General features: G+C 34.6%; 1 protein-coding gene across 1 annotated transcript in view; it reads left to right on the plus strand.

Annotated features, from left to right (window-relative positions):
* The window catches only part of LOC127835653 (E3 ubiquitin-protein ligase mib1-like), an 83,436-nt gene extending 69,006 nt beyond the window's left edge, over window positions 1–14,430 (plus strand). Inside the window, exon 13 of the mRNA XM_052362091.1 lies at window positions 14,189–14,430. Within this exon, the coding sequence (XP_052218051.1) occupies window positions 14,189–14,430 (242 nt within the window). The remainder of the gene's footprint in view (window positions 1–14,188) is intronic.
* The last annotated feature ends 668 nt before the right edge of the window (window positions 14,431–15,098 follow it).

Below are 15,098 nucleotides of genomic sequence, written 5' to 3' on the forward strand. Positions count from 1 at the left end.
ATCGAAATTTTAAAGGTTATATAGAACGATTCAACACATGTAATAGATTCAAAGAGAAATATCTATGAAACAAGGTAATTGGCGTATGTAATAATTATCATAGAAACCGCCGTTTCACAAATGGACTGGATAAGAACAACACACCTTACCAAAACGCGTCTGAGATACAATTGTACAAGGGAGAATAAACAAAAATACTTTACACATTCTTATATGTGCTTGTGACTTTATATAACCATCTTTTGGTTAATTTCAATTAATATACTTATTAAATTTGCTTTTGCAATGTTTTTCGCCTCGTGTCAAAGAATAATAGAATATAGACTGAAACTCCTACGAGCGTGAAACATTCTCCCCAATACAAATTCATATTATATGGTGACATTATTGCTATCACAAGCAAACACCCTCGATGGCGAGACAACCAGGAGTATATGTAACTTCATTCATATGTGTGTAACGTAAAATTAACTGTGAGGTGTTTAAAAAAAACAGACATTTTATTGATCTCTTTATACATAATATTCAGGTGTAAATTATGGTGTATGTAAATAGTACTTGATTCTATGTATATATATGTGAATGTATATTTGTTTATATTCTATGTTTCAAAATCACTGAGAAGTGGAAATAAAGAGTATATATGCATTATTAATTATTGGGCATTTATATTAATATCTATCGATAGTATAAATGTAATTAAATATGTCTGATAATATCAAATTGTACTTAAGCTTACAGTTAGCTGTACTAAAATATATGTCAATTATTGTTCATGTATGCAACAATAGCATATGCATAATCCCTTGCTTGCTACCTATTCGAAACAAAAATATGGGCAGTCCAAAGGCTCTGGTCATACTACACTATGGCAAGCGGTTCGACGCATAATCCCAAGAAACTAGGTTTCTCATGAGAACCTAGGTTCTCAAAATGAGAACCTAGGTTCTCAGAATGAGAACCTAGGTTCTCGCTTAAAGATTGCACATGGCGTCAAGAACCCAAGTTTTCAAATGAGAACCTAGGTTTTCATGAGAACCTAGGTTCTTATTTGAAAACCTAGGTTCTCATGAGAACCTAGGTTCTCATTTGAAAACCTAGGTTTTCATGAGAACCTAGGTTCTCCGTGGTTTTCATTTGGGAACCACAGGTTCTCTGAGAACCTAGGTTCTCTGAGAACCTAGGTTTTCAGAGAACCTAGGTTCTCATGAGAACCTAGGTTCTTTGAAAACCTAGGTTCTCTGAGAACCTAGGTTCTCTGAAAACCTAGGTTCTCTGAGAACCTAGGTTCTCTGAGAACCTAGGTTTACAGATCCCTAGGTTTTCAGAATTACGCGTCGAACGGCGTAAACTTGCTCGTTTGGAATACGGGACACATTATTCATGCGCGCAGCCTGTTCAAGAGCTACCTTGTCCACCATAAGGTCACGCAAAGTGTCCTTGTCTCATAGCGGACTGGACTCCTCCTAACCAGACTGATTGGATTCGTAGGCTGGTATGGTACGTTGGCCGCATATGGCATAAGACTTACTGTTGCATGACGCGGGATATATATTAAAATTGCATATCATATTATTTCGGATTAATAATCGTGTCTTTGCGATTGCGCTTCTTTAGTTTGACTTTAGGAGATTTCTCGAGAGCGAGAGTATGGACATTCGCTTCTAGTATGATAATCCCTCTGCGATAGTAATAAGAGTCGCTTATTTAAAGACGATTTAGTTGACGCATTGTAACGTAGTTCGTTCACTTAACAACGCCATGCGCTTATTGCCGTTATGACGTTAATCGTTTTAACTGAGCGGATTTAGTTTATAACATGGTGCATAGTTCATGTTGGTTCCATTCTAATATTGTATATTCATCCGCATAATAACGTGTGATGACATGTATAACGAAGTCATAAATGAATTTAAGTCAAATTTAATTTCTATTTCAACTTATATACGTACACTTATGTTCTCCAAATATACAACACTTTTACATTCACGAATTCGTTCGTGTATGACTTATATAAGAAACAGTCTTATTTCGTTAATGACTACATGACTGTACGTTTTGTTTTTTTCATCCGACTCTCTCGCGCGCTGCCCAGCAAGTTACACGTAACACATATCTTAAATATTTTGAGAGATTGCGCATGCAGATAACCAATGAAAAGGTTGCACGTGGAAAGAAGTGTGCAGACAACCAATGAAAAGGTGGTACCGGGAATTCACGAATACATACGTAATTAACCGATGATTGACACTCTGGCTACAAAAACGTTATTTAGACTCAGACTGGTTTGAAAGTAATTGCCTAAGTCGAGGGAATTTTGTCAAAATAACTATTGCGAATCGTCACGTCTTTATCTTCGTGAATATTTCAACAAACTTTAGTAACTGCATTAATACAATAATTTCCTATAATGATGATTTTTAAGAAATAATTATATATTTTTCTTCTACATGTTTCCATATGCTTTGCTTGACAACATTTTGATTTTTTATCAGACTTATACTATACAATGTATTGTATTATTAGAAATAAAATACTGGTTCAAAAGTATATAATTCAGCAACAAAAATCAACTCTTAAGTGCACATTTGATACACCAAGCAGATGGATGACTCATAATGCTCCTTTAAAAAATCAACTCATTAGCTCGTATTTGATACACCAAGCAGATGGGTGACTCATAATGCTCCTTTTTTATTTGTAAAATTCAACATGTAGTTGACTTAATGTATTATGTTAGAGGCTTGATAGTGGTAGATCATTGGATAGTTAATATAAAATTAAAAACCATTAAATGGCGACATTGCCTGGTTAAGGGGTAAACGAAAACGGTTAAATAAGTTATGATATATGTCAGATTTACCTATTTATCTTAACAAAAGGCAGCCAGTATTTGGTAAAAGATCACTGAACTTAGCCTATGCGATCTAAGGCTGTATACATTCGAGTCTACTTTTTTGAAATGTCATCATCATCATATTCGCTCTTGACAACAAAGTCATTTATTCGAGGAATGAAAGGGGCGCCATTTAACACTTTCTTTTGCGACACAAGTAAAAATGATGAGAGTGATAATTGCCTCTTCTTTTCAACATAACACGTATTTCTGAACTCACTTTATACGATTTTCTCAACATAACGACATTTTTAAGATGTTGACAGAAAGGCGAATGTAATACAGGGAGTTGAAATATGAGTAACCGAACGACTCTTTATTGCAAATACACACAGTTTAATAAAGGAACAACATTTATCCAAACACAATACTTGTTGTGTACGTCCTTAGTGGTATATTGTTATTGATGGTATATTATTATCGTCAAATAGTAGCTACATGATTTTAAAGGTAAATACAGTTATACTCAGTAATATGTTTTTCAACATCATGTGTTTTGTTCGAATAGTAGAATCACACTTCTGCTCCTATTTCAATAAGCAAGCTATATATATAATATATAAGTCTAATTTGATGACACATTTTACGCGATTGGAGAGTAAACGTACTATTTGACAAGTTAACAAAAACATGTTTTTCTTGACAAGATAACTTCATTATACATTCTCGAGTGTTTGATCAATAAAATAAGCAACGGAATATTATATTAGCATAGTTAGCCATTTCAATCCAACAAACTTCGATTATCACATCATTTCATAAACTAAACCAAATAATGAGGAATAAGGTGGTATTAGCGGAGCTTAAATATATGAGGCATAAGTCCCGTGAATGTCGCACTGTACATTTGTTGCGACTAGATTCGTTTTAGTTAGGTTATTACCAGGCATGCCGCTGATGAAAAATGTAGTTATATTGTTATATCTATTTAATAAATGTCTTTCCGAAAGCTACGGCAGGTCGCGTCTATATGGCTCAATGGCGGCATTAAACAGCCTACCGCGCGCTGCACATACAATAACAGTCGGAAACCAACATTAATTATACCATAACATGCCGCATCTATTTAAAGTTTCAGCACAATGAAGCAAAACATCACACTTACTAAATGGGACATTTGCACGTCTTTATACTATTTAGAAATAAATATAACAAACTACAATAAACATACCGCGTGTGATCAAACCAGTATAACTTGTATTTGGTTTGGCATGTTTCAAATTAAGGTGGTCTCTGATCATGCGTTTGTTTTAATCTACATTACTCGAGTACATTCTTAACATACCGTGACGTCACTACGTTTTACTTCGTTGCTGTCATCTGTAAACGGATGCGTAACCACACGAACACACTACTATATAGTCCGCGGAAGAATACAATAATCATTTTCGCAGATGTGTCGATACTTTTCCCTCAAAATGAAAGGCAATGCAGTTTTCCCAAGTCATACAAAAAGGCAAGTTATTCGATAAAAACAATAATTTCTAACTAACAATTTAACATACGAAACCACTTTCAGGGCGTTATTGCTTCCATCTTAAAAAAGTGCTCTCCCATTATGCTCCGCGCTTAAGCAAACAGATTTTTTTAGAAGCGACACAAAGACTTCTCACACAACTTCATACTCAAACTCATTCGTACCCTCCGCAATAACAGAATGGAACAATCTCCCACTAGAAACACGTAATGCTGATTCTCTTCACTCGTTTAAAATGCTCATTTCTAGCGAAACTACTTAACCTAATTTATTTTACTTCTATGGCGAGAGACGCTATCAAGTGCTCCATTCTAGACTCACAACTTATTGTAGTTCATTAAATCAAGGCCTTTATATGTGCAATATTGTTCAGTCACCCTTATGAAAGTGTGGAGCTATTGAAACAATATCTTTTTTTTTTCGAATGCGACCGTTTCATGCAATACCGAGAAGTTCTCGTCAATTCAATTAATCCTTTAGAACCTACATCTCTAAACACATTTTTGTATGAAGACGAAAGTATTGACTTTCAAAAAAACACTAATATTTTTTATGCAGTTCACACGTTTATTAAGCATAGTTAACGCTTTGATACCTAGTTATCTGTCACATAAACATCAAAACATCGACCAAAATACAAAACAATCAAAAATAACAAACCTCTTTCATACCTCTGTTTGTGTTCCACACTATATCGAAACGTTCCATAACCTCCCCTCGTCCGATTAAGGACTCAATATCATTGTTCGTTACTACTAAGTCCATTACAGATTGTATTGTATATTAACATTTTGTTTTTCTTTTATATTACAATTTTCTTTCTTTTGTTTAAAATGCCTTATCGTATGTTTAAACGACTACCACCATTTGAATTGTAAAGTTACAATACTGCAAAAACTATGTAAGGAGAAGAACTAAACACGACTTGGTCTTTCGTTCTCATCCATTTTCAGAACATGTCAATCAATTGTAACAACGTATGCATACTTTGTTTATAATATATTTGTTCCTGAAATAAAATATGTTCAAACTTAGACTGGAGTCAAAACTACGGAATCCTGATAGTGCCATCTATAATCTCGCCCTTCGTTCATCAAGGACGACACGATATTTTGCGCGACAGTGAAGCGACGCACTATATTGTGCGCCATACACGAAGCGACGCGCGATAATGAACCGCGAATTATCGCCCTTGTGTAGGTAGCCCAAAACGGCGATAGATCGTGGTAAATATCGCGTGTCGCTTCGTGTATCGCGCAAAATATCGTGCGTCGCTTCGCGTGTCGCGCAAAATATCTTGTGTAGCGTTGAGCATCGCGCAAAATATCGTGTCTCGCGTTCAAAGGGCGACGCACGAAACACGAAGCGACACACGATATTTTGCGCGACACACGAAGCGAAACACGATATTTTATTATTTAAATATCGCCCACATTATCCGAATCTCGTGTATCGTGATCTAAGTTCAGACCGCGATACACGACACACGAAGCGATACTCGATATTTTGCGCGATACACGAGGCGACATGCGATATCTGTACAGTCCATAAATCGTTGTTATAATATCGCCTGTCGGCTCTCGCGTTTTTTAAACGGTGTTACAGTAATTTGTAACCATTTATTATCAATATGGCTGCCCTCGACACACTTATAAAATATTATTCTAGCATAAGTAAACCGAGTACAAATTAATTAATGTTCATAATCATGTTGATATATATTGACAAGGATATATGTTAAAACTATTCAGAAATGTGAACAATAGGGCAAAATTTCTATCAAATTTAAGATAAATGTATCATTATAATCTGTATCACATCCAATAGGATTGCAGATTTGTAGATAACGTTGAACTTCAAGTAAGACATCAAGATGAAACCAGAAGATTTCTAATAATTTTAGTTTTTAAACTCTGACTTTGAACAATAATGTACGCGGCTGTTCTAGTAAACTTCTTGTTATTGTAATTTGTCGTGTTAATTAAGATATAATAATTGTATGTGTGTGTATATGTGTGTGTATGCATGTGTGTGTATGTGTGTCTGTGTGAAAGTGTGTGCATATGGGAAAATATAATCAACAAGAAATTAATATTCTTAAATACTTTCTGTAAATAAATTATTGTTCCTTGAGACCAGTTCATTATTGAAAGAGAAATTAATAATATAAGAAAAGTCATTTAATAAACTTGCTTTTTATGACACTTCTATTACACGTTTACAGTACTCTTATGTCCGTCAAAGTCTTACTAATGTGTTTATTTATTGTGTTAATTCAGTTATTTGTTATAAATATTGTGAGAAGTATATACTAATTGAACGTCATATCGATAATATAAACATGTTGGGCGCCAGTGTATACACAGTTTCAATAAGCAAAACTAAATAAAAACGACATAAATATATATGAAATAAGACTGAATACCAACAGTTCACTAAAATTTAAACTATGAATTCGTTATATCGATATAATAAACATATTGAAAACACCTCTGGCGCCAGTCATTAGCACATACTTTAAACCAGCGGAAAGTCGTTTCCCGTGGCTGGTTTTAACAAGACAATGGTTCGATTGTATATTCGCATATATATATTGTCTCCCCTGATTTTTTGAAAACGCAAGAGTCGACAGTCGATATTATTACAGCGATATTTGAACAGTGCAAATATCTCGTGTCGCTTCGTGAATCGCGCAAAGTATCGAGTATTGCTTCTTGTTTCGTGGTACGCGGTCTAAATTAGAGAGCGATACACGAGATTCGGATAATACGGACGATATTTGAATAAAAAAATATCGTGTATCGCTTCGTGTGTCGCGCAAAATGTCGTGTGTCGCCGCTTTGTGCTTCGTGTTTCGCCCTTTGAACGCGAGACACGCTATTTTGCGCGATACTCAAAGCGACACACGATATTTTGCGCGATACACGAAGCGACACACGATATTTTGCGCGATACACGAAGCGACACGCGATATTTACCACGATATATGGCCGTTTGGGCTACCTACACAAGGGCGATATTTCGTGGTACATTCTCGCTCGTCGCGTCGTGTATCGCGCAAAATATCGTGTGTCGCTTCGTGTGTCGCGCAAAATATCGTGTATCGCTTCGTGTGTCGTGTGTCGCCCTTGATAAAAGAAGGACGAGATTATAAGTGGCACTATCCGGATTTCGTAGTTTAGTGACTTTTTCATCGAGAAGTCGATGTGAATTCATTCCAAGAGAGCAATATTTTATATACAACTGCTATTGCCATTACACTTAGTAAAGACATTCTCATGTATTGAATACTCGAACGTTAATCCATTTAATTACATTTGTAGAAAGATTCGAGTCTAATTATATTCAGTCGCTTATTGCAATCGTAAACATAGTAACTAGATATTGCGTTTGCACAGATGGATGTAATAACTTCAGCCGCCAAACTCAATTGCACTGGGATACATAACATACCTTTTATTTAATTGTGAATATAAGTTTAAATGCGATATCAACAGTAGCAACTCAATTTATAATATTACTGTTCACATTTTCATCAGTTTTAGGGTATTTTCGAAATCTGTATTTTCCGTTCTATTTCAGCTTGTCATTTAAATACCTATGCAGCACAAAACACATTCGAAGATAAATACTTTCTTTTGGATGATGCATGCATTTGCATAGTAAATCTAGAATATTAAGACGTAAGATTTGATGTACTATTTGGACATGACTAAACATTCAAAGCGGGAATGCATCACAAATATGTCAGTAGCAGTTAGTTCATTTCCAAAAATACTTTTAACACAATAACAATGTTATTTATGCATGTGTGTTTGTGGGAGCATTATAAAGTAAAGCCAACTTTTCGTTATACTTAATATATGTCGGAGAAGACGGTGAGCCCCTACATTATTCCGTCATGTATTTATCTTATAAGTTAAAGGGCGTGCCTGATGCGGCTTTTGATGTTACCCAAAGTCGATGAATGATGAATAACGCTCAATATTTTATTAAGAAGTAAAAGTATTCTTTATTGGCAAAAGCGTTTATATGTATTAATTGAATGATTTACAGTGTCTACTTAGTTGTTGTATCAACTAGAATTAACAGTTTTCTCCGAAAAAAAACAATCATTTTGGTCTAAGGTTAAAACACGCTCGATGTTTTCTTTTTGTTTTTCTTTCACTTGCTTTAAAACGTTTATTTATTTTTGTATTTTCATTTCCCGAATCAAAACTATATGTCGATATATCTATGACTTAATCTATAACTTACCATATGTATGTGCATATATATAACATGACTTAACATGCCTCACCGTTTACCGGTTATATATTTCTTTGTCATGTGTTACATGTGGAATGATGGGCAAAGTGCCTCTTTTCCTGGATAAAACATCTATCTATCTATGATTTTTTTCTTCAACCTCATAATTCGTATACTGAAATGACGGATAATTATTTCATAAGCGTTGGGAAATTGTATTGATCTCCGCTACAGAAGTAGTAAAAGTAATAGAGGTTATTTAGTGTAGGGTATATGTGTTTTTTTAGTTGAATCTAACATAGTTGAATGTAACCTATCTTCCCGCTTTTTTTGCACGAGCACCGCAGAACTCACATAGCCATTGAACAAGGCTGATCGATGTTTATTGCACATTAAATACTATCCATATTTGTAGGCTTTAATTTATAACCTACAGGTAAATACAATAGTTTTACATATGTCATTGTTATGTTATCTGGATTTAACGTTTTTATCTTATTTAAGATATTTGTTATTTGGTATTTGAGTATTTGTGAAATGTCGCGCTCATCATACCGCCATTGCTATTGATTGTATTTCGTGTATTATTATTGTTTTTATTCTAATTCTTCTTCTATATATATATATATTATCATTATTATTATTATGTACATATTTGTTACAGGGATTTATTCCTATCCAAACAAATCAGGCAAAATATCCACGACTTGTTGTCTATTTATCCGATAGCGCATAGGCGTAGCTAGGTCGGACGACAATGACGCCCAACGTGGAGAATGGGGCTTGAAGTGTTGCCGGGTCAGAGATTTTCACTCCTTTTTTTTTACATTTCTTCATTTCTACACCGATTTACTTAAAATTGATACTGAATATCTCTTATGACAACACGGTCAATCTCAACTATGCATGGCCCCATTACCAACCCTGGGGCGCTCCGCCCACATCGACCACGCCCATCCAAAATTTTGTTTTAACATAACTTCTTCATTTAATCACTTTTGTAGTCGTTAAAACACTATACACCGTGATGCCAACCACTCATCTTTTTTGAAGAAAACAGTTGTAAGTAAAGAAGGGTGACAGGCTTTCAACATTATATGATTTAGCTATTGGGGTAAAATGTTATTGCTGCTTTAAAAAAGCAGAAGAGAAATTGGATACTGAAGGTCAATGTCAACCAGGGTTCAACGTAAAAAATTCAACCCAGTTCCAAACTTGACATAAATTTGATAACGACAACCATTCAGTAATTTCTAGTTAGTACAATTAGGTTTCTGGATCGTTCTCGCCTAAGCACACGGGCATCCGTGTGTGTCAAGGTATAAATTAAATCCATTCACTATCAAGTAAGATCCGGCAAATGTTTGTTTTTGAGCAATTGGAGTCTAAAGGTCAATGTCAACCAGAACTCAAGATAAATAAGTCATTAGAAAGGTCTTGTCCAAAGGGGTGTTATGGCGAAGAATTAAGTAAATCCATTCAATAAAAGGAAAAAATGTATCTCCCAACGTGGTACTCGAACCCACGACCCCGAGTTTTACAGTCAAGTGCTCTACCGACTACGCTAAAGCTGGCCTAGCGACAAAATTGTCTCTGCAATATTTATTATTAAAAAATCAAACAAAATTCGATAGCTTAGACATCTTCTGATTGGTCAATTTTTGCAACGGAAAATACAGATGTACTTTGTCACAGTGTTTTTGTGGCGCATTAATATTAAGACCATTCGATCGGAGCTATTTTGTTTTTAAATGCAGAATCTGGATGCACAGTTAGGTTAATTGCAGCAACGGACTGTATTCTTCGGTTTTAATGTATATTATGTTTCATATGGAGCGATTGCAGAAGGCAATCGCCCCAAAAATGATCTCCAACCATCGGCCCGTCCTTCTGACGCTTTATGTTCCTTTTTTGAATCAGGCTGAAAATGAAGATGTGTCTTCCGTTTCCGTTTACAATCCTCCCACGCTGATTTCATAAATATTGAACATTTTATCTGATGTTAACGAAATAAGTATCATTATATTCCGAAAAAAACATTAGAATTAAAATGCATGGTATTGTTGTATGACTTTCCTGGAAAGTTACGCCGAATTTGCATACGCACAAACTACGCATATTTGTTTAGAAAGTTCATTCACCAATCCAATACGGAAACATGAAATTCAGTTCGTATTAATATATAACACAAAGACTATATTAGCTGTAATTTTAACAATCTGAATACAGCAATAGACTCCTTTACGCTTGCGTTTGAATCAAGTGGCGGTTTCATTTTCATCGAACGTTATTACGTTTATGTTCCCGCTTAACTATGACGTTATTTCGAATGAAAAACAGCGCCGTTAAGCGATATTAATAATGACGTTTTAATGTTACTAAATTTAAAACCCAGTGTGTTCATCGGAGATAGAAAAAATAGGTCAACTGTTTCTTACAAGCCGAAGGCATTGTTGACGGGAAAATGTAAGAAGATGTAATTATATTGCTGCATTAAATCATAATTTTGAGCAAAGAAAAAATGCTTTTCAAAAGAGAACTTTCACGTCGGGTATGCGGAAACTTTGATGGCGGAAGTTTTTCAGCTTTTTTGCTTTTATGTTCGGTTCACTTGCCTTTCAGACGCGGAACATTGTTTGGTCGATTAATGGTATAGTACTTCGTATTGCGAAGAAAGATATTCGGGGATAAATGTTGGATTATATAAAGAAAAAGATAAAATTCCATCCATAATCAGCATGAATTTAATGATCAGTAAATATTTCAACAAAATGAAAAAAGCTGGAAATAAATCAAGAACGTGCTTTCTATTCGAAATAAACGATAAATATGTCCATTAATATTACAGCATGTTGCATTTAAGTTTTGTTTCGTATTTGAGCAATATTTTGGCTAGTCATCGCTATATAAATAAAACGTAAAATCCCCAAAAAATCGCCGTCCCAAAACCAGATTTTTTTGTAATAACGGGCCGTCAGTGCAGAAGCCATGTGTCCCCTCTCCGTCTGCTCTGAGGTTGAAATAGTGATGTGTCAATAGCCCTTGTTAGGTGTCATAAACTAGGGGCAGGGGTAAATGTCATCGCGTTGTTGTATTGTTCCTTTTCGTGATTGCACTGTCGGTGTTTTGATTAAGGACAGGCTATTCTTTTATTTTTAATGTATCGCTTTAATTCGAAGGTAACTGCCAATTAAAACAATTTTAGTAAATATACGCGTGAACACATTAATAAGTTTGAAAATATTTTTGTTCTCTTAGTATTACACTTTTTAATTGATTAGAAATCATTGAAACAATATCATATATGTAATGATTCTTGTGAATGTGATGTAAATGTTATTATTTCTAGTATCACTTGTTTAACCCGCCATTAAAATACATAAATATTTACTTAATTTTATGTTTTAATTTGCACAAGTTTCTGGAAAGAAAATAATAACTGTTGAGATTTTTGTGCCGTGGGCGGCGGCATTGTACAAACTGATTTCATTACAAACTGAGAATGAGAAAAGAATCGAGCATTTATATTAACATGAAAGTTCCCCCAAAACGCACCATATAAATTGTAATTGTACACTTTTTCGGAACCACGGGGGAGGACAAATCTTTTAAACGAACCATTTTATATTCCCAGTACAAAAACTGGACCGCCCCCCCCCCCCCGATGTTTGGAGGTTATCTACGCCCGTGGGCAATACATTAAAATGTATTTACCGACGTAAATTAAAAACGAATTATCGAAACATTTTCTTATCCCTTTGGAATATTATTATGATTTTGTATAAAATATGAAAGATAAATGTGAAAGTAATTTGATTTGTCTGATGAGTACAGTATTTATGACCATATATTTTCCAGTTTTCGAGTCACCAAACCGCCGGATATACGCATAGTACACGAACTTTAATCATGTTAAATTACGTTCTTTGCAGCAAGATTGTTGATATAGCGCAATGTACTTAAAATAAAAGCCTTATGTTGATTACACAGTATTGCTTTCAAGATATACAATAACACGAATTTTTGGAAAAGACATAGATGAAAACCTATTAGGAAGAAAAAAAGTGTGTTTGCCTCTTCTCGATTCCTTCATTCCCGTTACCTAGAGCCTTGTTATAAGTTAAATTAAACGCGATCATGTTGATCCACATGATCCGTTGTATTTTTGATCTCTATAAATCTCAACTTACAACTAAAAAAAGTTCCTTATGTAGACAATTATTTCCGGTCGTCACTTGAAATACATTTCTTCAGAAAGGAGCATTTAAATCTTATTTAATAATTGCAATTATAATATTATTAATATAAGTTAATTGTAATGTGATTTTTGAAAACGAACAACGCACTTGGTTATATTTCACATGTGTTATAAAGTTTTGCATAGATTTCCAATGTGTCGAGATTGACTATGCAAATTGATTCGTTCTTCAAAATCTTTGGTAAAAATAACCATAATATACATAAATGTATTTCAGGTAGAATATGAAACTCAGTTATCAGAGTGCCCAATTTGTTTAAAGTCTCCGTTATCCGAAGTGTCCTGTATCGGGAATCAAAGTGTCTGCAACTTCATGAATACAACCTATTAAAACTATGTTCTATCTTCGTTTATATTTCATCGAATACTCAAAATTTAAGTATTTGAAGCACAGTGATTAGTCTCCATGCTGTAACAGCAAACAATTTCTTGCAATATTTCTAAAAAGTGTTATTTTGTTGAAATGTTTACTGTTCATCCAGTTCATGCTGTTTTCAGACGCATTTTTTTATTTTTGGGGCAACAATCTACCATTCTTCGTGATTGTTTTCTTTCCCAATACAAAAGGATACACCATTATAAAAGCGTGGCTTTTCTTTTTTTCTTTTATCAAAGTGCCATCGGTTATCGAATTATCCGCATTACCAGCGTGACCTATGACCTTCATACAACTAAGCAGTGTGTTTAATATGTTAAGTGGCAACTCACAACAACGAATATTTCTCAATTCAGCGGAAATGGTTTATATTTAAACAGTTTTGTTTTGTCTGAAGAACAATCGATGAAATGCATCGAGGATGGAATTTATACTGAAAATATGAACATTGAAAGGTCATCGTTTTCATACACCGACACTCATGCACTAAATGTCTTACTTTTGCGATCTTAAACAACTTACTGGTTAAGTGTGTTCTTTTTGTCCATGCCCTGTACTAAATCGCGGATGTTTCTAGGGTATTGAATAAATGGTTCAATTACATACTGATTTTTGCGTGTGACGATCAATTAACACAGTTGTCATTTTTGGTTGTTTTTTTAATCGTTTATATTTAAAAACCGTTATGTAATTAGAACAGATACGACGCTGAATAGATGGAACAGTTCAAATCCAAAATATAATATTATATGTATTTGTGTTATTTTGAATTTGCTTCGTTGAAAATGCACGCTTAGATATATGTTTTGACACGTAAAGAGTTAAATTCAATGAACTTAACCGTCAATGTAAGGAGCACACTGGTATTTTATTTGAATATATAATATACGTGAACTGAGAATGCAATGTCTTGCTATGTACGTTATTTTTCAGAGAGTTTCATTAGCCTGTTGAAGACACACTTCAAGACGTACGAGCCTTCAGATACGAATGACATGCTTGTACAGGCTGTAAAGAATGACGAAGTCGAAAATGTCTACGAGATCATCCGCCAGGCTTACTGGAATTTCAACCAGGATTTCAACGTAAGACTCATCTCAACATTTATGCAAACATTCTTGTCATTGTCAACGCTAAATTTGTGTAAATTCATACTAAGAAGAGATCGCCGCTAAGTCGGTCTAGTAAAAAGACAGCATCGAGAAAGCTCATTATGTTGTAAAGTACTTTAAATTGAGTACTTTAAACGAGAGCCAGAGTCTGAACATGAGCACCTTGGGAATGTAAGTACCGTTTGTCATGCTATTAAGGATTTGAAAGTACAAACTAGGATTAACATGCATGACTATCGTGCGCGTCCGTTGGTACCCACCGTGTGATAACACAGCATAATCCACTTTGTTTTCATATATGCTATTCCAATTGCGGACTTTTGTTGTCGCTAAGATTGTTTTAATAATAACGCTTCATGGTCGCAAATTTTGGTCTTCATGACGTAATATATGTATTATTTACCACGTGCACAGACGTAAAAATGATTTGTCACAACTGGCACGCTCGGACCTGAACTAAACAAGTTCACAATTAACACACATGCACGTTTTCAACAATAGTTAGAATAGTCCATCTTTACCTCCGTAGATATCACCTTTGAACTAGATATCATTTAAAGTTGGCCAATGCAATTAAAAAAAAAAAAGCGATAAGTTATTTAATAAAGGTGATAAACATCATTCTAATGGGACATCTGATTGCGAAAAACACACCACAACACTTGTGTGTTTTTACCGGAAATGAAGTATTCATGACCGCTCAATAAATGTAAGTATTTTGTATCGCGAGC

This window comes from Dreissena polymorpha, chromosome 6 (genome assembly GCF_020536995.1).
Source record: "Dreissena polymorpha isolate Duluth1 chromosome 6, UMN_Dpol_1.0, whole genome shotgun sequence".
NCBI classification, from domain to species: Eukaryota; Metazoa; Mollusca; class Bivalvia; order Myida; family Dreissenidae; genus Dreissena; species Dreissena polymorpha.